At 36.8% G+C, this 24775-nt stretch overlaps 1 protein-coding gene across 1 annotated transcript in view; it reads left to right on the top strand.

Annotated features, from left to right (window-relative positions):
• The window catches only part of DNAH14 (dynein axonemal heavy chain 14), a 458298-nt gene that overhangs the window by 146165 nt on the left and 287358 nt on the right, over positions 1-24775 (top strand). Inside the window, exons 18-23 of the mRNA XM_054659353.2 lie at positions 2524-2865; positions 3694-4063; positions 5865-6055; positions 8861-9106; positions 12660-12781; positions 16264-16435. Coding sequence (XP_054515328.1) covers positions 2524-2865; positions 3694-4063; positions 5865-6055; positions 8861-9106; positions 12660-12781; positions 16264-16435 — 1443 coding nt within the window. The remainder of the gene's footprint in view (positions 1-2523; positions 2866-3693; positions 4064-5864; positions 6056-8860; positions 9107-12659; positions 12782-16263; positions 16436-24775) is intronic.

Raw genomic sequence — 24775 nt, 5'->3', positions numbered from 1 at the left:
TTGACCCACATAGTGACACTATGAACCAAATTTCTATAGTAAGAAAAATGATAGGTTTTGGTTCCAGAAGGTTGTTTCTGAGCTGTTTTTCAAAGAATCTGTTCTGAAAGTTCTGTTTATTCATCCTCTTTCTGGCTGCTCTTTGTCCTGGGTGTATTTATATTTCCTGAGGGTTTTGGTAGCTTCCCTTTGTAAGGTTAAATAAAATACCTTCTTTTTTTTTTATTATACTTTAAGTTCTAGGGTACATGTGCACAATGTGCAGGTTTGATACATAGGTATAAATGTTCCATGTTGGTTTGCTGCACCCATAAACTCATCATTTACATTAAGTATTTCTCCTAATGCTATCCCTCCCCCAGCCCCCCACACCCAACAGGCCCCGGTGTGTGATGTTCCCCGCCCTGTGTCCAAGCTGGAAACCATCATTCTCAGCAAAAGGACAGAAAACCAAACACCACATGTTCTCACTCATAGGTGGGAATTGAACAATAAGAAAATACTTTCTATTTTTAGTTTGATAAGAGTTTTTATTATAAATGAATTTTATCAAATGCTTATTCATTACATCTATTGAGATAATCTTGCAGTTGTTTTCCTTTAATCTTTTTCTGTGGGGAGTTATATTAATTGACTTTCTAAGGGTAATCTCACATCCAAATTGATAGATTTACCTTACCAGCATGTGCATACACAAGCTTACATATTATTTTTAAGATTTTTGTGTTTATGTTTATAAGTGAAAATAGTCTATAATTTTCTTTTACCATCCTTATCTGGTTTTGGTATCAATATGTTACTAGTGTCATAAATGAAGTTTGGGTATATTTTACCTTTTTATATTCTCTTGGTTTATATGAGATTGGAATTATTTGGTTGTTTGTGATATAAATGTGTATTTAAAAATTTTTTGGGCATTTAATTAGTATTTGTATTGGAGTCTAAATAGTTATGTTTACTCAGTCTACTGACACGATAATTCTTGGTGCACTTTCCATATGCCAGGTACATTGTAAGTCTATTACTAAATTATTTTATTTGATCTCCAAAGTACAGATGAGGACAATAAGTTTATCAGAATAAAGCTATGTGCTTAGGTTCACACAGTTAGTAAATACTGAGGCTGGGATCGAAAATAAGTTTCTCTGATTTTAAGGCCTCTTAATATAAACTCTGTGGCAAAGAGACACACACATGCCCCATAATAAAATTTCTGATGGATTAACAATGGTAATCTCTGGGTAATGGAATAATAGTTGACCATCTGATAAACTTTTCCATCTTATAAACTTTTTTGTATTGTGATTTTTGCATGAACATTTATTTTAATATCAAATTAGACACACACATATGTGAAATTAATTCAAGGCTGTAAAGATTAAAAATTGAACTGACTTTCATACCAAAATTACATAAAATTATGCAGGCATACTCCTTAAGAACCCTTGAAACATGAAAAAATATGAAAAAATTTTAGTTCCAGCACAGAAATGCAATTACTTCAAGCATTTTATGGAGTAATTTATATACACTTTTGAAAAGTATGGTTATAAATATAATAGATATAAGTATGGTGGAAAATAATGGGACTTGGAATCAATTTGGGTTTGAATCACAGTTGTATAACTTACTACATTTCTGATCTTGGTACAATAAACCCTCTGAGACTCAGTTTCCTCCTGTGCAATTAGAAAAAATACCTAATTAGCAAATATACTATCTGAATAAAGTATGATCATGTACGTAAAGAACCTATCACATACATGCCCAAAAAGTTGTAGCATTTATTATGCACCGTTCACATTTCAGTCATAATTTGCCATTTGTATTACATTTCTTGAAAATTGTTATTCATAACTTACTTATTTTATGTCTTAATAGCATCTATTTTATATGTGGGATACATTCAAGTGTCTTTTGTTAACAGTAGAAGGATTTGGTCATGTTAATGCCCCAGTACTTAAATAACACTTAGAATTATGTCTAGATTATGTGATATGGTTTGGCTCTGTGTCCCCAACCAAATCTCATGTCAAATTGTAATCCCTGCATGTTAAGGGGGGTCACTGGTGAGAGGTGATTGAATCATGGGGGTGGACTTCCCCCTTGCTGTTCTCGTGATAGAGTTCTCAGGAGGTCTGGTTGTTTGAAAGTGTGTAGCACTCCCCCATTCTCAATCTCTCTCTCTCTCTCTCTCTCTCTCTCTCTCCCCCTCCCCCCTTTTCTGCCTTGGTAAGATGTGCTTGCTTCCCTTTCACCTTCTGCCATGATTGTAGATTTCCTGAGGCCTCCCAGCCATGCTTCTTGTACAGCCTATGGAACTGAGTCAATTAAACCTCTTTTCTTCACAAATTACCCAGTCTCAAGTAGTTCTTTATAGCAGTGTGAGAACAGACTAATACATGATGTTTTAATTATTTTCTGAAATTAGACTTATATAAGTCAGAGAAATTAAAAAGAGTAATTAGTCTTCCAAAATGGTGAAAAGTCATTACACAATTATAATTGACATGTTGATTTCAGGTTGTGGAATCATCATTGCAGCAGCTGGAATGTGATCCCACTGAAATAGAAGAATTTGTGGAGCATTTTATTTTTTTGAATGCAATTTCCTCAAAAATATCTAAATTAGAAAAAGAGTTCTTAACAATGTCTCAGCTATATTCTGTTGCAAAGCATCAACAGATCCATATTTCAGAAGAGCAAATTGCCATATTCCAAGTTCTTCTTCTTAAGTTTAGTCAACTAAAATCATCTATGAAGTTAAGTAAAATAAATAAAGACACTGCTATAACTAAATTCAGAGATAACTTGGAAGCATGTATCAGTGGTCTACGTGTTGATGTTGGCAATTTAAAAGCCAAGGTAAGTTTTTAGGGTTTTTTTGGATTTTTTTTTTATTAAAAACTTGATCTTAGTCTCGTAAGTCCAGGCATTTGGGTATTTGCTTTCAGTGGAATTTTGGCTAAATAGTCTAATACAAGTATTCTTTTTTTTTTTTTTTTTGAGATGGAGTCTTGCTCTGTCGCCCAGGCTGGACTGCAGTGGCGCAATCTCGGCTCACTGCAAGCTCCGCCTCCCGGGTTCACGCCATTCTCCTGCCTCAGCCTCCCGAGTAGCTGGGACTACAGGCGCCTGCCACCACGCCCGGCTAATTTTTTGTATTTTTAGTAGAGACGAGGTTTCACCGTGTTAGCCAAGATGGTCTCGATCTCCTGACCTCGTGATCCGCCCGCCTCAGCCCCTCAAAGTGCTGGCATTACAGGCTTGAGCCACCGTGACCGGCCAATACAAGTATTCTTCAACTGGAATTCACAGACAGAATTTTGGTGATTTGTGAACTTGAATGGGAAGTAAAATTACATTTCTATTTTCACTAATTTCTAACTGGAACTTAGCATTTTCTCAACTATGAATGAATGTAGGCAACAAACAGCAGCATGGCTGGTGACTTTTACCATAGGCTTCAAGAGACTGCCAAATGGGCTCATGGCATAAAAGGGACTAAAACCCCCTGAAATCTTTCTGGGCCAATCTTTATCTTTGTCTGGGCCAAATGGTAATGATAGTTCCAGTTTCACTCACTTATCAGGTAAAAGCCTAGATTATATACTAAAATGCTTTCACTGCCAGTAAAACAGTACGTTCTAGACATACTGATTTCTCTTAGAAAGTCCTACTCTTATTTTTTAGATAAGAACTCCTCTTCTGTTATGTGCTGGTACTCAAGTGTCAACAGCAATGGAAATGATCCAGACTCTCTCAGGGGAAGCTGCAAGTTTAACTAACAAAGCTAAAGCATATTCAAATTATCAGGATTGTTTCAGTGATTCTCAATCTCATATGCATTCTGTTAATGTGGAAGAAATTACACAGATTGTGCTTTCAGAGATCTCTGACATTGAAGGTGACTTGACTTTGAGGAAAAAACTATGGGAAGCACAAGAGGAGTGGAGGCAAGCCTCTTGGGAATGGAGGAATAGTTCTCTTCAAAGTATTGATGTAGAATCAGTACAGAGAAATGTTTCAAAACTGATGCACATAATCTCGGTACTAGAAAAAGGTAAAAATGTGTTTCTCAAATTTTCCCACCTAGGTCTATATACCAAATGGCCTTTGGACATCAAGAGCATTGTCCTTGGCTTGTTTCTTTACCCATTCTCAGGTTGACCATTATGGCTAGAGCTACAATACAGGAGTATAGGTAGGAATTTCACTCAGGCAAAAAAGAGATTAAGTCCTTGTCAAAAAAGTTTTGTTAAGAAATTAACAATTTTTATGTCCTTTAAAAGTTGGTTCCCTGCATAGAACCCCAGCTACCTCACCCTGAGTATGGCCCTTCTTAGGGCACTGGTCAGAGATGTTTTGATGATAAAGGACCATCTGCATAATCATTTATTATCTTTTGGGCAGTGGGTAAACAGCTTAAAGAGTAACTTTTAGAGGTTTATTTTATTTTAATTATCAAATTTGAAATCTTGCCAATGCAAAGATACTGTTTTTGTGAGAGCATTTCTATAAGATCAAATCCTTTCCAAAAGGGATATTTTGTTTCACCTGGCCAAGAGAATATCTTTGCTTTTTTTAAAGACTCCTCCCCTATCACTCAGCTATACCTTAAGCTAAAATTTCTTCTCCAGAAAAGCCAGACAAACACTTTATTTCACTTGTTTTAAAATTATATAAGAAATATAACAGTAGCACAAAAGTTTAGAAAAGAGAACAATTGGGGGCAAATCATAGTCTCAAGGCTTTAACATAACACTCATTGTGTGCATCCCCTCTCAATATTTTGTTATATTCATGCTTCGGAGAACAGTAAAGTAACAACTAGACGACACCTTCTTTTACCCCTGGTTCCCCAGATAAAATCTTGCTGTTTGCCAAAGTCTAGACTGGCAAAAACTAAAGTTACACTCTTGACCTTCTATTAATCAGGTCTTAAAAACATATTACTATTTAATATGGCTTTATAAAAGAAGCCCCATATATACAAATTGGTTTTTTGAGTGTATGGGTGAAGTTTTCAGTTCTCCTGAGTCCCTAACTTTGGCCCCTCCTCTTTATTTTATAAGTTGAGTAAAAAGGTTGTAAGAGTTGAACCTTCCACTCCATAGGTTTTGAATCCTGTACTTCAGTGGTTTGTCAATGCCAGAGGACAAGACTAGTGCTGGTCTGTGGAAAAGCTGTCACCTACATTTCCTACATTTTGGTGTTAAAGTATTTTTTAATGAAATTGTAGTGATGGTATATTTTTTCCCTTGATGTTCTTCCATATTTACCAAAATTTAAAAAACCCAAACCAGCTGAGTACAGTGTCTCATGCCTGTAATCACAGCACTTGGGGAGGCTGAGGTGGGCGGACCATTCGAGGCCAGGAGTTTGAGACCAGCCTGGGCAACATAGCAAGACCTCATCTTGCTATGTTAAGATGTTAATTAAATAAATAAATACCCAGAATCTATGACAGTCTTCTGAATGTTTGTGGTGTGTGTGTGTGTGTGTGTGTGTGTGCACATGTGCATGTACCCATTTGTCTGTGTATTTATCATGTCAGTGAAAATCTGGGAAACCTGTGGTAGCTGGCCACTCCTGGTATGAAATTTTCTAAGATGATTTGGTTGTGATAGTTGGGCTTTAGTCACCTGTCCTTATAACTATTTCTCTTATTTTAATGTATAGTTGATTCTCATGGAAGGGTAATGTTAATAAAGCTCACTGCTTCATGTTATTTTGATGTAGTTTAATAATTGATAAAGTAGTTTTTAACAAATTTTAAAGAAAAAAATCTTATTTTCTCAATTTTTTTGGTTAAAAAATATAATGAACATATTATAAGCCTACTGACCCATTGTTATTTTTAGGTTTACCTAAAAGCGATATGGTAACACATCTTAAGCAAGTGGTAACAGAGTTTAAACAAGAGCTGCCTATCATTATAGCTCTGGGAAATCCCTGTCTCAAGCCAAGGCATTGGGAGGCTCTCCAGGAGATTATTGGGAAGTCAGTTCCGCTTGATAAAAACTGTAAAGTAGAGAATCTTCTAGCTCTCAAGGTAAATAAAAATGGTTTTTTAAAAAAATAGGTTGAAATACCAGATGGGCCAATTTTAAATAGGCAAGTAAATATACAATGGATAGGAATTAGGAAAGGAAGTTTATAAGAGTGCCTGGGAAAATAATAGTACATTTGTAGAATAATAGGTGATAGGAAATTATTTAATTGAAGATATTGGGTAAGCTATTAATTATTCCATTATTATTTAGGTGATTAAACAGTAATACTGGTTTTCATGTATGACAAATAAAATTAGTGTTTCATTATTTAACAGTGCTATTTATACAGAATACATTTTATAGGAATGGAAATATCAAAACTATTGTATTCATTATATGTAAAATGAAAATATATTAAGAGCATGTAAGAATTGCCCTACCTTAACATATATATAACTTGACATTATATTTAAAATGCATAATAAACAACTATTTGACTTTCCATGTAAGTTTTATTATAAAAATATACTTTTTTCAATTTTTCCATGATTAAAAACTTTCTATTTTTATGTCTAACTTACAATAAGCTTCATTTATGTCTAATGTTTCATGGCTGACAACATAAAATGTAATCAAAACACATATTTTATACCTATAATTCTCTGCTAAATGATCTGTTGTAATGAGGAACATGAGCACCTTTTTTAAGAATTTAAAAAGAATTTTTTAAAAAACAACTTTTGTTTGTAAAACTTAGATTATTTTATATCGCCAGCCCTAATCTCAACTTTCTCCTGCACTCCAAATTCACATATGTAATCTCCTATTCAATATCTCCACTTATATGTCTAAGAAATACCTCAAAATTAACATGTCAAAAACATTCACCTTTCATTCTCCATCTCCCAAATTCTGCTCTTCCTCTGTGTTTCTTATCTCAGTTGATGGTAGCTCCATTCTTCCAATTGTTTACACTAAAAATCATGAAATAATTCTGAATCTTCTCTTTCATAATCCTCATCGTATCTAAATATCTCATCTTAGAGCCTCCTAACTGATATACATGCCCAACTGATATACATGCCCAAGAGGAATTCAGCAAGATAGCTAGATGATGTCAGAGCATAAGAGCAAATACCAACAGATGAATTTATTTCAAATCAGCATGCATAAAATCTAGCACAATTTTAGTGATATTTTTATATCCAGTCTTGGGTTATTGGAACTATTCTTGGGTAAGTTAGATAAAGGGTGAGAATTTTGCAGACTAAATGTAGCAGCAAGCTATAAAAGTTAGGGTAGATAGGTACATATGATAGCAGCTGGTGGCCTACATGGGGTGGTGGCCTGTAATAACTCAAAGGGTTCCAATGAGCTATTACATGTCTAACATGAATAGATAGTTTAAAAAGGAAGTCCCATGCATTTTTTAGAGGTTCCCAATTAGGACAGTTTGACATGTGAACAAAAGTGAACAAGGTCTTCAGCCTTTGAAATACTGTAGTGAGGAGTTAGAGGAACCCCTTCTTCTTCTTGAAGATAATTATAATAATAGAAGGGATAAGGAGGCAATCAGCTGGTAATTTCAAGTGAACTCTAAGAGTTCCTGGATGATTTTGGCCATCCTGTAGAAATTTGACAATGTATCCAATATAATGTAGATGCCAAAATGGACAGGATTTGGCGCAGAAACTCAGCCTTCATTTATTAAAACTTGCATTTTGGAGGATTGACCCAGAGGTGGTGGTCATGCTGCAAAACTTTCCAAGATAGGTCATATTAGAAGTTCTATTAAATGAACAAAGTATGATGGCTTGCAGTTATATGACAACTATTTTGTCCAAGATGTTGTGCAGGCTCTGAAAAACCTACCACATGAAAAGCATTTCATGAAGTAAATTAAGAGCAAGAGCTCAATGGTATGATATGATGAACACTATCATTTTATGGTTGATAATTTTCACTTTGGAAAGCCATATGCTTTATAATAAAGTTAGACAATTAACTACAATCATCAAGATTCAGCTGAAACCACCCAGCTATTATCAAGTCAGTTGGAAGATCTGACTATTTGTCAGTCAGGTCCCATACTTTAACCATAAAGACTTGACAAGGCTAGATTCACTTCACTGAAATTTTGCTTTACACATTATCAGTGTCTGCTGGATTTAATTTTTAGCAATCTCAGAATGTTAGCATTAGGCACGAACTTTGATGGTTCTATAGTTCCTTATCTGCCTTTGGCTGAATAATCTATGTCAAAAGGTAGGCTTCTTTCCCAAAGCTGTTGCTTAAGGCCATAAGAAGTAACTGATCCCACCATCCTTAATAATTCATCTTTGGCAAGCATATAAGAGAAATGATGAAAACTAGTCATATCTGTTCATAATCCCCACTGAGTTGCATTACTAAAACATAGGGATTGGGCATTATTCTTTAACATCATCGAGATGACATATAGGAATGGTGGTAGAGTCTTATCTACCAGGGATAAAACAATAAGTAAAAGCGTGTCACAGAGTAATTAAGCAGTTGGCATTAGGGCAGAGGAAAGAATGCTGAAGGAAATAATACCACCTACACATATACAGAAGGTGTATACTCTTTATAACTGGCTAGAATCAGAGGAAAGTTGGAAATTTTCACTGATTATGAAAAACGTGAAATAGGATGATTTTAAAGTGCAAAGGGATATGTCATGAAGGTTAGACCATGAAGTTGCTGGTAAGGATATAAACCTAACTGGAATTAGATCTTCAATATTTTTGATGTGCCTTTCAAAACTTGCATTTAAAATTTCCATTTTGGACATATCAGGAATTATTTGCTATACTGGATACTAAAGAATACTTTGTTCATTTTAGATGTTTCAGTATGAAAATGAAATAAATGATATGTCAACCTCAGCAACTAATGAAGCTGCTCTTGAAAAAATGCTATTTAAGATTATTGATTTTTGGAACACTACTCCTTTGCATTTAATTCTTCACCACACAGAGATTTACTCTATCTTCATAATTCCATCTATAGATGACATATCAGCTCAGTTAGAAGAGTCTCAAGTCATACTTGCAACAATTAAAGGATCTCCCCACATTGGGCCCATTAAGGTAAGTATTATGGCAAAGGAAAAATGTTTTCTTTTTCTGTAGTTTTATTTATTATTTCAATCTTTTGCAGTCTACAGTTTGCCTTTGAATTGTATAAATCATTCATATACTTATATAAAAATTAAAATGAATATTTACTAGTTTGAATACCAAAAATAACTTTTTGTAGAAGCCTTAATTGTTCATGAGAAAATGTCAAAGTTTAATTTTGGCAGAAAAGATAAATTTAGATCATAGAAAAATATGACCTTATAACCATGGCTTATCACCAGTGTACAGTGTTCCCTGATAGTCCCTCACTGTGCAACCCCACAGGTGGTAATACACCTAATAATAATAATAATAATTATTATTATTATTATTTGAGACAGAGTCTTACTCCGTCACCCAGGCTGGAGTGCAGTGGTGCTGTCTCGGCTCACTGCAAGTTCCGCCTCCTGGGTTCACGCCATTCTCCTGCCTCAGCCTCCCGAGTAGCTGGGACTACAGGCGCCCGCCACCACGCCCAGCTAATTTTTGTATTTTTAGCAGAGACATAGAACAGTGGAACAGAATAGAGAGCCCAGAAATAAAGCCGCATACCTACGACCATCTGATCTTTGACAAAGTTGACAAAAACAAGGCATAGGGAAAGAATTTTATATTCTATGGAATAACTGGAATAACTGGCTAGCCATATGCAGAAGATTGAAACTGGAACCCTTCCTTTCAACATATACAAAAATCAACTAAACATGGATTAAAGACTTAACTGTAAAACCTAAATCTGTAAAAACCCTGGAAAATAACCTAGGAAATACCATTCTAGGGGCCAAGGCAAAGATTTCATAACAAAGTCACCAAAAGCAATTGTAATGTAAACAAAAATTGACAAATGGGACAAATGGGACCTAATTAAGCTAGAAAGCTTCTGCACAGCAAAAAAAAGAAGAACAAAGTTGGAGCATTAAAACTACCTATTCAGAGGCTCATTATAAGGCCACAGTTATCAAAACAGTATTTTTTGGTTTAAAGATAGACAAGAAAGAGAGAGTACAGAAATAGACCCACATACATATGGACAACTGATTTTCAACAAATATGCAAAGATAATTCAGAGAAAAAACAGCCAATTTTTAAAGAAATTGTGCTAGCATAATTGAACAATCATATGCAAAACAAACAAAAAACTCTTAAGCCACATCTTAAAACATACACAAACATTTAACACATAAAAGGATTATGGACCTAAATGCAAAACCTAAAACTATAAAACTTTGAGAAAAAACATAAGAGATATTTTTGTGACCTTGCTTTAGGCAGATTTCTTCAATATGGCACCAAAAGCACTATCCATAGAAGGAAATTTTGAAAAATTTCTCATCACTAATCATGAGAGAAATACAAATCAAAACCACAATAAGATACCACCTCACACCAGTCAGAATGTCCATTATTAAAAGGTCAAAAAATAACAGATGCCAGTGAGGTTGCAGAGAAAAGGGAATACTTATACATTGCTGCTGGGGATGTAAATTAGTGTGGTGATTTCTCAAAGTACCTAAAACAGAACTACCATTCAACCTAGCAATCCCATTATTGAGTATATACCCAAAGGAATATAAAATTGTTCTATCATAAAGACACATGCACGCTTATGTTCATCACAGCACTATTCACAATAGCAAAGACGTGGAATTAACCTAAATGCCCATCAACAGTAGACTGGATAAAGAAAATGTGGTACATATACCCCAAGGGATACTATGCAGCCATAAAAGAAGAATGAGATCATGTTCTTTGTAGCATCTTGGATGGAGATGGAGGTCATTTTCCTAAGCAAACTAAGACAGGAACAGTAAACCAAATATTGCATGTTCTCACTCATAAATGGGAGCTAAACATTGAGTACACATGGACACGAAGAATGGAACAACAGACACCGGGGCGTACTTGAAGGTGGAGGGTGGGAGAAGGGTGAGGATAAAAAAGCTACCTATTGTGTGCTATGTTATTACCTGGGTAACAAAATAATCTGTATACCAAATCCCTGTGACACGCAATTTACTTGTATAACCTGCACATGTACTCCTGAACCTAAAAGTTATACAGAAAAAGGGAATGAACTATTGATATATGTAACAATATGGATCAATCTCAAAATAATTATGCTAAGTGAAAGAAGTCAGAGCAAAGTGAATACATGTTGTATGATTCTGTTTATATAAAATTCTGGAAAATACAAACTATAGTTTCAGAAAGTAGATCAGTGGTTGCCTGGTGGTAGGGTAGGGAGGGATAGGAGGAAGTAATTCCAACAGGACACAAAGAACACTTTCAGGGTAATGGATATGTTTGTTATCTTGATTGTGGTGATCATTTCACAGGTAGAACATGTTAAAATTCATAAAATTGTATACTTTAATTAATTTATTTATTTTTGAGATGGTATCTTGCTTTGTCACCCAGGCTGGAGTGCCGTGGTGCAGTCTCCACCCACTGCAAACTCCACCTCCTGGGTTCAGGCATTTCCCCTGCCTCTGCCTCCCGAGTATCTGGGATTACCGGCACTGCCACCATGCCTGACTAATTTGTTGTTGTTGTTGTTGTTGTGTTTTTAGTGGAGACGGGGTTTCACCACGTTGGCCAGGCTGGTCTCAAACTCCTGACCTCAAGTGACCTGCACGCCTCAGCCTCCCAAAGTGCTGGGATTACAGGTGTGAGCCACCGTGCCTGGCCAAAATTCTATACTTTAAATATGTGCAGTTTCTTGTGTATCAGTGATACCTTAATAAAGCTATTGAAATATAAAATAAAGTTAAAAAGTAAAAAATATGAAGGTAAGTACCAGAAGTCAAATATAAATGAGTTATAAATGGTTCCCCATGAGGAACCAGAGAGTTAGGGGATGGACAAGTCCACTGGTTTCCAAATAAGCCTTTTAGTATTAATTTATTTTTAACCATTTTCCTATTACTTTAATAAGCATAGCAGTTGGAAAAAGACATTATAGGCATACAATGGAATTTCCTGAAATCATTAAAATATTGAAGAAGACGTATAAGTACTGACATAAAACCTCTCTAGAAGACATTATTTGTTATGAAATGCAAGTTATAAAACAATGTATATAATATGGTTGTATTTATATTTATGTAATACATTAAGGATATTATATGTGCATCTATATGTGAAATTATGCTTAAAGAAAGGACTGAAATAATATGCATATCACATTCCTGGTTATGTTTCCTCTGTGATAAGAGTAGGAAATAAGTGTTAAGTGCTAGACATTCATGTTAATTTCTACATATATATGTGTGTTACTCAAATCTTTTACAAAAAGATTTGCATGTTGTATAATAAATATGACAGAAAATGGATGAACAGGACATCTTAAACCTCTCCTAAAACTAAATATAATTAGATCTGTATTCATTTATGTGACCTTCTATTAATTATTTTCTGTATGTCAATGACTGATAATCACCTTTGATCTGTTTCTGTTATGTAACTCTTAAAGAATAATTTTATATATTTAGATTTGTATGTGTATATGTTTTTATCATTGTAGGATCTTGTGAATGAATGGGATCAAAACTTGACTCTCTTCTCTTACACCCTTGAGGAATGGATGAATTGTCAAAGAAATTGGCTTTATCTTGAACCAGTCTTTCATTCTTCAGAAATACGAAGGTAAAATACCTAAAATATACCATATACAGGTTAAAAATGCATTGTGAGTAATTTATTTTCTTTAATTCTTGAGAAATCATTTCTTCAATGAACAGTCAAACTATCCTATCCTACCTACAGACATAGGGGTATAATTTGCTGAATCATTATTATTTTTCTTTCATAAAAGATTATGAACATCATTTTTGTAAGCCTTATTACTTGACTATTGGTATAAAAATATAAAGAGCTAAGAAAGAAGTGTTAATACATCATTATTGGCTGGGCACGTTCACTCACGCCTGTAATCTCAGCATTTTGGGAGGCTGAGGCAGGTGGATCACTTGAGGTCAGGAGTTCAAGACCAGCCTGGCCAACATGGTGGAACCCTGTCTTTACTAAACATACAAAAATAAGGTGGGCGTGGTGGTGGGCATCTGCAATCCCAGCTACTCGGGAGGCTGAGGCAGGAGAATCACTTGAACCTGGGAGGTGGAGGATGCAGTGAGCCAAAATTGTGCCACTGCACTACAGCCTGGGCGACAGAGCGAGACTCTGTATAAAAAAAAAAAAGTGTCAGATACATCATTATAATCCCAAAACTACAATATTATGTGTTTCTTTCGTTCTGGAATATTAGTGTGGTTTTGATGTGAATAATAAACATGTTTTTAGTAGCATTCATACGTTAATAAGAATTTCTTAGGCTGAGTGTGGTGGCTCATGCCTGTAATCCCAACACTTTGGGAGCCCAAGATCACCTGAGCACAGGAGTTTGAGGCCATCTTGGGCAACATAGGGAAACCTCATGTCTTAAAAACAAACAAACAAACAAAACCGCCAGGTTTAGTAGCACATGCCTGTGGTCCCACCCAGCTACTTGGGAGGTTGAGGTGAGAGGACGGCTTGGATCCAGAAGGCCATGGCTGCAATGAGCCGTGACTGCACGATGGCACTCCAGCCTGATCCATACCACAGAGAGAGACTGTTTCAAGAAAAAAAAAAAACAATTTATTACTATTACTTTGAGCCAGATGGAAGAATAGAGGGCCTGGGCAGTTGTTAAAAATTCTACCTTTAAAAAACACCATACCATTCAAATTCATTGACCTCTAACTTTGTAAAGTGATTGGCCTTAAGGGTGCTCAAGTTGAGACAAATAAATTAGGCAGAATTTAAACTATTGACAGCAAATCATACAAGCTAGTTTAGGAGCCATTCTGAAATAAGGTAGGAAAACATTGGGTGTGTATTTGAAAGGCCTATTATAGCAATGGAAAATCTTGAATAATATGTCAAGTATTTTGTATTTTATTTTGGAGACAAAGGGAAGCCATTAGATTACAAAAGGGAACTGTTTAAATTTGAGTATTGCTTTGTGGGGAACAATATCCATTTGTGTTATACATGTATATTTCTTATCATATGAATGCTTGGGTTTATTCTATTTGATTGATAGGTAGTTATTCTGAAAGTTCTCAAAGGTGAAACCACATACCTAAGGTGTATGTCCTTATGGATACAACAACTTTGAGCCTTAAGTTTAAACTTTAATACTACCTTTTACTAAAGATTAGAATTCTAGGCAAGAGAGTTCAAAGTGTCACTAAATTGTTCCTTTATAGGATTTTCTGAAGTTGAAAAAGATGTTTTCAACTATGGATTCTGAAGGCATCTATCTAATAGGTCTAAAGAAAAGAAAAAGTGGGTCTATAGTGGATCTGCCTTTGAGTAATGGAGCAGGATGATGAGCCCTGATACCAGGGAGAAAGCATGAAGGAGAAGAATGGGACAAGAGATTCATTAAAGGGGCAGACTCTCTAACGGGAATATATGAGAGTATAGAATGCAATGCCATTTACCAGAGCTCCAAACTAACTATGAGGGCTGTGCTAGGACATCCCAGAGATATTGGAAGGGTGCTTAAGAGAAGGTGAGACTGAAGTCTCCTCCTTGACAGGATTTTTGCTGAGCTACAGAAAACTTTTAGGTCCATCACGCAAGATAGAGAATGAGATAATAGTGGAAGTGGTCTTGGGAAATCTTGACATGTATTTCCCTAGAGTGTAGGGACATTAGAAACTAGCGCTTGCCTCTTCTCTGGAGAATTCTAAAGCAGCCTTTAATAACAGGGCAAGGAAGAAGTGCAGGAATACATGGTTATCTTAGACCAGTGGTTTTCAACCAGCGGTAATTTTTTTACCTCTGGGAGACATTTCACAAAGTCTGGAAAGATTTTTACTTGTCACAACTGAGGGGATACTACTGGCATCTAGTGGGTACAGGCCAGGATATTGTTAAACATTCTACAATGCACCAGAACCTCTCCCTACCCCCAGCCCCCCACACCAACCAGAATTATGTAGTCCAAAATGTCAGCAGTGCAGAAACTGAGAAATCCTGACAGACATAGTAGGGGTTTCCAAGCTAGAGCCATCTTGAAAGATCTCCACCCAAAAATGGCAGAACAAGGGAATCCCAGAAGTATACTACTTAGAGCAGGAGCTTAAGGAATGGTTGTAAGAGGTCAGCTGGCGAGAGCCAATGAATGGTGCGATATAGAGGTTCCTGTTGGGGTACTCTGAAATCTCCAGCAATATACTTTATGGATACCTGCCATGACAGAGGGCATGCAAGAGGCAAAAGAGGATTCAAAGTAACACTAGCTGAGTGAAGAAAAAAGTCCCTCTAAATTCCTCCCCTCTTCAACTTCAGAGCCAAGAGGAGTTTGAATCAGGTTGAGGCTAGGGTGGGAGAGGGGTGGGAAATATAGGTGAACAGAAAAAAAAGAAATAATGCAACTATATAATTATAGAAACTATTTCTCTCATTCAATTCCAACAACAACAGAAACAAAACTAAAATTAATATATTAATGGCTATCACATCACATGTGGGTTTTGCTTCCCTTTTCCAAAGGGAGAAAATAATGATAATCTTCTGTAAAGGAAAATTTATACACCAAGGCTGACATGGACCTTACATTTTCTTATCCTCTAAGATGAGATAACCATTAATAGAACTTCAGTGTTTTTATACATAACCTCTGTATTCTTGCTTCTAAGCTGAATGCCCCCTCTGTCTTCTATTCACATCAAAGCTCTACTCCTTTAAAACACAGATTAAATAACGTCTTCTCCAAGAAGCTCTTGACAGATCCCATTTCTGCTCTAGATCGTCAGTAACCCTTTGTTTTATTACATTTCTTAGGACACAGATTATTTCTACTTACCTTATGCAGAATTTCTATATATCTGTCTTCCACTGTATACTAAGTATAATCTTGTTAAATGATGGTTGTTGTGTCTAATTTATCCATTTCTTACCATGTGCATCACTTGTACATAATAGGCACTTAAAAAGTATCTTTGATGATTTATCAAGAAAATTTAACATCAAATGTTTTATAACTCAAACAGTATTCCGTGGCAATGCATTACATTATAGATTTTAATCATAGTGCCTTCAAAAAAATAAAATGACATCTAACTTTTTTTCTAAAGGCAACTCCCAGCAGAAACAGAACTTTTCTCTCAAGTGATTTCCATGTGGAAAAAAATAATGTCAAAAATACAAAACAAACAGAATGCTTTGCAGATAACCACTTCTGCAGGAGTCCTTGAAATTCTGCAAAATTGTAATATACATCTTGAACATATAAAGAAAAGCCTTGAGGTAAAACTATAGCAATTCTAAAGCAGTGAATCATTTAACAAAAGTAAAGTAAAAGTGATATAATGTAATCTACTGCAGAAGCTAATTCCAGTGCAGATTTTCTTTATTCTAGCTGCCAACAATTTTTTAAACTCTCACTACCTATAGAGTTAATAAAAATATTGTCAAAAGGAAAAGTGTATGGACTAATCTAAATGACCATTGGTAAATTATCAAACTTTTGAGTGCCCAGGTTCCCTTACCTTTTATTTTTTAAAAGAGATATCCTATCTTTTTTTTTTTAATATAAGACATGACTTCCTTCAGGAGGTTAATACTTTTTTAAAATATTGTTAGTTTTTAATTTTTGTAGATAGATAGTAGGTGTATATATTTATGGGGTACATGAGATATTTTAATGCAGGCATACAATATAAAATAATCACATCAAGGTAAACGTATCCATAGCCTCAAGCACTTATCCTTTGTGTTAAAAATAATCCAATGATAATCTTTTAGTTATTTTTAAATGTAAAATTAAATTATTGTTAGGTATGGTCACCCCATTCAGCTATCAAATACTAGACCTTATTCATTCTGTTTTTTGTACCCATCAACCACTTCTTCTTCTCTCTCCCCCATTCTCTCCACTACTCCTCCTATCCTCTGGTTATTATCCTTCTACTGTCTATCTCCATGATTTCACTTGCTTCAAATGTTACCTCCCACAAATAAATGAGAACATATGAAGTTTGTGTTTTTGTGCCTGGTTTTTTTACTTAACATAATGACCTGCAGTTCTATCCATGTTGTTGCAGATGACAAGATCTCATTCTCTTTTATGGCCGAATAGTACTCCATTTTGTATATATACCACCTTTTCTTTATCCATTCATCTGTTTCCAGACACTTGGGTTGCTTCCAAATTTTGGTTATTGTGAATAGTGCTTCAATAAACACAGAGTGCAGATATGTCTTCAGTATACTGATTTCCTTTCTTTTGGGTATATACCTAACAGTGGAATTGCTGAATCTTTTTTTTTTAATACTTTAAGTTTTAGGGTACATGTGCACAACGTGCAGGTTAGTTACATATGTATACATGTGCCGTGTTGGTGTGCTGCACCCATTAACTCGTCATTTAACATTAGGTATATCTCCTAATGCTATCCCTCCCCCTCCCCCCACCCCACAACAGACCCGGTGTATGATGTTCCCCTTCCTGTGTCCATGTGTTCTCATTGTTCAATTCCCACCTATGAGTGAGAACATGCGGTGTTTAGTTTTTTCTCCTTGCGATAGTTTGCTGAGAATGATGGTTTCCAGCTTCATCCATGTTCCTACAAAGGACATGAACTCATCACTTTTTATGGCTGCATAGTATTCCATGGTGTATATGTGCCACATTTTCTTAATCCAGTCTATCATTGTTGGACATTTGGCTTGGTTCCAAGTCTTTGCTATTGTGAATAGTGCCACAATAAACATACGTGTGCATGTGTCTTTATCGCAGCATGATTTATAATCCTTTGGGTATATACCCAGTAATGGGATGGCTGGGTCAAATGGTATTTCTAGTTCTAGATCCCTGAGGAATCACCACACTGACTTCTACAATGGCTGAACTAGTTTACAGTCCCACCAACAGTGTAAAAGTGTTCCTATTTCTCCACATCCTCTCCAGCACCTGTTGCTTCCTGACTTTTTAATGATCGCCATTTAACTGGTGTGAGATGGTATCTCATTGTGGTTTTGATTTGCATTTCTCTGATGGCCAGTGATGATGAGCATTTTTTCATGTGTCTTTGGCTGCATAAATGTCTTCTTTTGAGAAGTGTCTGTTCATATCCTTCGCCCACTTTTTGATGGGGTTGTTTGTTTTTTTCTTGTAAATCAGACTGAGTTCATTGTAGATTCTGGATATTAGCCCTTTGTTAGATGAGTAGATTGCAAAAATTTTCTCCCATCCTGTAGGTTGCCTGTTCACTCTGATGGTATTACTTTTGCTGTGCAGAAGCTCTTTAGTTTAATTAGATCCCATTTGTCAATTTTGGCTTTTGTTGCCATTGCTTTTGTTGTTTTAGACATGAAGTCCTTGGCCATGCCTATGTCCTGAATGGTATTGCCTAGGTTTTCTTCTAGGGTTTTTATGGTTTTAGGTCTAACATTTAAGTCTTTAATCCATCTTGAATTAATTTTTGTATGAGGTGTAAGGAACAGATCCAGTTTCAGCTTTCTACATATGGCTAGCCAGTTTTCCCAGCACCATTTATTAAATAGGGAATCCTTTCCCCATTGCTTGTTTTTCTCAGGTTTCTCAAAGATCAGATGGTTGTAGATATGGGACATTATTTATGAGGGCTCTGTTATGTTCCATTGATCTATATCTCTGTTTTGGTATCAGTACCATGCTGTTTTGGTTACTGTAGCCTTGTAGTATAGTTTGAAGTCAGGTAGCGTGATGCCTCCAGCTTTGTTCTTTTGGCTTAGGATTGACTTGACAATGCGGGCTCTTTTTTGGTTCCATATGAACTTTAAAGTAGTTTTTTCCAATTCTGTGAAGAAAGTCATTGGTAGCTTGATGGGGATGGCATTGAATCTATAAATTACCTTGGGCAGTATGGCCATTTTCACGATATTGATTCTTTCTACCCATGAGCATGGAATGTTCTTCCATTTGTTTGTATCCTCTTTTATTTCCTTGAGCAGTGGTTTGTAGTTCTCCTTGAAGAGGTCCTTCACATCCCTTGTAAGTTGGATTCCTAGGTATTTTATTCTCTTTGAAGCAATTGTGAATGGGAGTTCACTCATGATATGGCTGTTTGTCTGTCATTGGTGTATAAGAACGCTTGTGATTTTTGCACATTGATTTTGTATCCTGAGACTTTAATGAAGTTGCCTATCAGCTTAAGGAGATTTTGGGCTGAGACGATGGGGTTTTCTAGATATACAATCATGTCATCTGCAAACGGACAATTTGACTTCCTATTTTCCTAATTGAATACCCTTTATTTCCTTCCCCTGCCTGATTGCCCTGGCCAGAACTTCCAACACTATGTTGAATAGGAGTGGTGAGAGAGGGCATCCCTGTCTTGTGCCAGTTTTCAAAGGGAATGCTTCCAGTTTTTGCCCATTCAGTGTGATAGTGGTGTGGGTTTGTCATAGATAGCTCTTATTATTTTGAGATACGTCCCCTCAATACCTAATTTATTGAGAGTTTTTGCATGAAGTGTTGTTGAATTTTGTCAAAGGCCTTTTCTGCATCTATTGAGATAATCATATGGTTTTTGTCGTTCTGTTTATATGCTGGATTATGTTTATTGATTTCCATATGTTAAACTAGCCTTGAATCCCAGGGATGAAGCCCACTTGATGATCATGGTGGAGAAGCTTTTTGATGTGCTGCTGGATTCGGTTTACCAGTATTTTATTGAGGATTTTTGCATTGATGTTCATCAGGGATATTGGTCTAAAATTCTCTTTTTTTGTTGTGTCTCTGTCAGGCTTTAGTATCAGGATGATACTGGCCTCATAAAATGAGTTAGGGAGGATTCCCTCTTTTTCTATTGTTTGGAATTGTTTCAGAAGGAATGGTACCAGCTCCTCCTTGTATCTCTGGTAGAATTCGGCTGTGAATCCATCTGGTCCTGGACTTTTTTTGGTTGGTAAACTATTAATTATTGCCTCAATTTCAGAGCCTGTTATTGGTCTATTCAGAGATTCAACTTCTTCCTGGTTTAGTCTTGGGAGGGTGTATGTGTTGAGGAATTTTTCCATTTCTTCTAGATTTTCTAGTTTATTTGCATAGAGGTGCTTATAGTATTCTCTGATGGTAGTTTGTATTTCTGTGGGATAGGTGGTGATGTCCCCTTTATCATTTTTTATTGTGTCTATTTGATTCTTCTCTCTTTTCTTCTCTATTAGTCTTGCTAGCGATCTATCAATTTTGTTGAACTTTTCGAAAAACCAGCTCCTAGATTCATTGATTTTTTGAAGGGTTTTTTATGTCTCTATGTCCTTCAGTTCTGCTCTGATCTTAGTTATTTCTTGCCTTCTGCAAGCTTTTGAATGTGTTTGCTCTTGCTTCTCTAGTTCTTTTAATTGTCATGTTAGGGTGTCAATTTTAGATCTTTCCTGCTTTCTCTTGTGGGCATTTAGTGCTATAAATTTCCCTCGACACACTGCTTTGAATGTGTCCCATAGATTCTGGTATGTTGTGTCTTAGTTCTCATTGGTTTCAAAGAACATCTTTATTTCTACCTTCATTTCCTTATGTATCCAGTAGTCATTCAGGAGCAGGTTGTTCCATTTCCATGTAGTTGAGCGGTTTTGAGTGAGTTTCTTAATCCTGAGTTCTAGTTTGATTGCACTGTGGTCTGAGAGACAGTTTGTTATAATTTCTGTTCTTTTACATTTGCTGAGGAGAGCTTTACTTCCAACTATGTGGTCAATTTTGGAATAAGTGCGGTGTGGTGCTGAGAAGAATGTATATTCTGTTGATTTGGGGTGGAGAGTTCTGTAGATGTCTATTAGTTCCACTTGGTGCAGAGCTGAGTTCAATTCCTGGATATCCTTGTTAACTTTCTGTCTTGTTGATGTGTCTAATGTTGACAGTGGGGTATTAAAGTCTCCCATTATTATTGTGTGGGAGTCTAAGTCTCTTTCTAAGTCTCTAAGGACTTGCTTTATGAATCTGGGTGCTCCTGTATTGGGTGCATATATATTTAGGATAGTTAGCTCTTCTTGTTGAATTGATCCTTTTACCATTTTGTAATGGCCTTCTTTGTCTCCTTTGGTCTTTGTTGGTTTAAAGTCTGTTTTATCAGAGACTTGGATTGCAACACCTGCCCTTTTTTGTTTTCCATTTGCTTGGTAGATCTTCCTCCATCCCTTTATTTTGAGCCTATGTGTGTCTCTGCACGTGAGATGGGTTTCCTGAATACAGCACACTGATGGGTCTTGACTCTTTATCCAATTTGCCAGTCTGTGTCTTTTAATTGGAGCATTTAGCCCATTTACATTTCAGGTTAATATCGTTATGTGTGAATTCGATCCTGTTATTATGATGTTAGCTGGTTATTTTGCTCTGTAGTTGATGCAGTTTCTTCCTAGCCTCGATGGTCTTTACAATTTGGCATGTTTTTGCAGTGGCTGGTACCAGTTGTTCCTTTCCATGTTTAGTGCTTCCTTCAGGAGCTCTTTTAGGGCAGGCCTGGTGGTGACAAAATCTCTCAGCATTTGCTTCTCTGTAAAGGATTTTATTTCTCCTTCACTTATGGAGCTTAGTTTGGCTGGATATGAAATTCTGGGTTGAAAATTCTTTTCTTTAAGAATGTTGAATATTGGCCCCCACTCTCTTCTGGCTTGCAGAGTTTCTGCCGAGAGACCAGCTGTTAGTGTGATGGGCTTCCCTTTGTGGGTAACCCGACCTTTCTCTCTGGCTGCCCTTAACATTTTTTCCTTCATTTCAACTTTGGTGAATCTGACAATTATGTGTCTTGGAGTTGCTCTTCTCGAGGAGTATCTTTGTGGCGTTCTCTGTATTTCCTGAAGTTGAATGTTGGCCTGCCTTGCTAGATTGGGAAGTTCTCCTGGATAATATCCTGCAGAGTGTTTTCCGACTTGGTTCCATTCTCCCTGTTACTTTCAGGTACACCAATCAGACGTAGATTTGGTCTTTTCACATAGTCCCATATTTCTTGGAGGTTTTGTCGTTTCTTTTTATTCTTTTTTCTTTAAACTTTTCTTCTCACTTCATTTCATTCATTTGATCTTCCATCACGGATACTCTTTCTTCCAGTTGATTGAATCGGCTACTGAGGCTTGTGCATTCGTCACATAGTTCTTGTGCCTTGGTTTTCAGCTCCATCAGGTCCTTTAAGGACTTCTCTGCATTGGTTATTCTAGTTAGCCATTCATCTAATTTTTTTTCAAGGTTTTTAACTTCTTTGCCATTGGTTCTACCTTCCTCCTTTAGCTCAGAGTAGTTTGATCATCTGAAACCTTTTTCTCTCAACTCATCAAAGTCATTCTCCATCCAGCATTGTTCTGTTGCTGGTGAGGAGCTGCGTTCCTTTGGAGGAGAGGCGCTCTGATTTTTAGAGTTTCCATTTTTTCTGCTCTGTTTTTTCCCTATCTTTGTGGTTTTATCTACCTTTGGTCTTTGATGGTGGTGACGTACAAATGGGGTTTTGGTGTGGATGTCCTTTCTGTTTGTTAGTTTTCCTTCTAACAGTCAGGACCCTCAGCTGCAGGTCTGTTGGAGTTTGCCGGAGGTCCACTCCAGACCCTGTTTGCCTGGGTATCAGCCGCAGAGGCTGCAGAACAGCAGATATTGGTTAACAGCAAATGTTGCTGCCTGATCATTCCTCTGGAAGTTTTGTCTCAGAGGAGTACCTGGCCGTGTGAGGTGTCAGTCTGCCCCTACTGGGGGGTGCCTCTCAGGCTACTGGGGGGTGCCTCTCAGGATACTCGGGGATCAGGGACCCACTTGAGGAGGCAGTCTGTCCATTCTCAGATCTCCAGCTGCGTGCTGCTTTAGTTTTTATGAACATGTGACTGAAACTGAGTTCCTTTTACCTAACATCTGGCTTTCAACAAAAACTTATTGATATGGCTCCGATGAGTGGAGGAACACCAGGGTTCTTTGTCCTCATGCCGGCTTAGACAAAACGACACGGACATACATGGAGTGGTTTTAAGGAACCCAGAGTTTAGTAGGCAAGATAGAAGTGGGAAGAAAAAAAGGAAGAAGCTCCCCTGTACAGAGACAGAGGCAGGGGCTCTCCAAAGCACAGGACAGGAACCCCACCTGCCATGGATACCGGAATTGCTGAATCTTATGGTAGCTCTATTTTTAGTTTTTTGAGGAACTTCCAAACTGTTCTCCATAGTGGTTGTACTAATTTACATTCCCGCAAACAGTGTACAAGGGTTCCCTTTTCTCCATATCCTTGCCAACATTTGTTATTGCCTGTCTTTTGGAAAAAAGCCATTTTAACTGAAGTGAGATGATATCTCATTGTCACTTTGATTTGCATTTCCCTGATGATCAGTGATAATAAACACTTTTTCATATACCTGTGTGATGGTTAGTATTGAGTGTCAACTTTACTGGATTAAAGGATGCAAAGTATTGTTCCTGGGTGTGTCTGTAAGGTTGTTGCCGAAGGAGATTAACATTTGAGTCAGTGGACTGGGAGAGCCAGTCCCACCTTCAATCTGGGTAGACACCATCCAGTCAGCTACCAGTGCCGCTAGGATAAAAACTGGCAGAGGAACGTGGAAGGACTAGACTGGCTGAATCTTCCGGCCTTTATCTTTCTCCCTTGCTGGATGCTTCCTGCCCTTGAACATCAGACTCCAAGTTCTTCAGCTTTTGGACTCTTGGACTTACACCAGTGGTTTGCCAGGGTTTCTCAGGCCTTCAGCCACAGACTGAAGGCTGCACTGTTGGCTTCCCTACCTTTGAGGTTTTGGGACTCTAACTGGCTTCCTTGCTCCTCAGCTTGCAGAAGGCCTATTGTGGGACTTCACCTTGTGACCGTGTAAGTCAATACTCCTTAATAAACTCCTTTTCATATATACATCTATCCTATTAGTCCTGTCCCTCTAGAGAACCCTGACTAATACAACCTGGTTGCCATTTGTATGTCTTCTTTTGAGAAATGTCTATTCAGATCTTTTGCCCATTTTAAAATCAGATTATTAAATTATTATTACATTTTTTCCTATAGAGCTGTTTGAACTCCATGTATATTCTATTAATAGTTATTAATCCCTTGTCGGATGGATAGTTTAAAAGTATTTTCTCCCATTCTGTGGGTTGTCTCTTCATTATTTTGTTGATTCCTTTGTTGTGCAAAAGCTTTTTAACTTGATATGATCCCATTTGTCCATTTTTCCTGTGGTTGTCTGTGCTCATAAGGTACTACTCAAGAAATCTTTGCCCAGTCTAATAAAATAGAGAATTTCCACAGCGTTTTCTTTTAGTAGTTTAATAATTTGAGGTCTCAGATTTAAGTGTGAAATCCATTTTAATTTGATTTTTGTATATGGTGAAAGATAGGAGTCTAGTTTTATTCTTCTGCATATAGATATCCAATTTTTCCTGCATCATTTGTTGAGGAACCTGCCCTTTTTCCAATGTATGTTCTTGGCACCTTGGTCAAAAATGAGTTCACTGTAGATGTACGGATTCGTTTCTGGATTTCTCATTCTGTTCCACTGGTCTATGTGTCTGTTTTTATGTGACTACTTTGCTATTTTGGTTGCTGTAGTTCTGTGATACAGTTTAAAGTCAGGTAATGTGATTCTTCCAGCTTTGTTCTTTTTGCCCAGAATAGCTTTGGATATTCTGGG

Source organism: Pan troglodytes, chromosome 1 (genome assembly GCF_028858775.2).
Source record: "Pan troglodytes isolate AG18354 chromosome 1, NHGRI_mPanTro3-v2.0_pri, whole genome shotgun sequence".
Classification (NCBI taxonomy): domain Eukaryota; kingdom Metazoa; phylum Chordata; class Mammalia; order Primates; family Hominidae; genus Pan; species Pan troglodytes.
The sequence above is the reverse complement of the archived record's forward strand: the minus strand, read 5'-3'. Positions and strand labels throughout refer to the sequence as shown.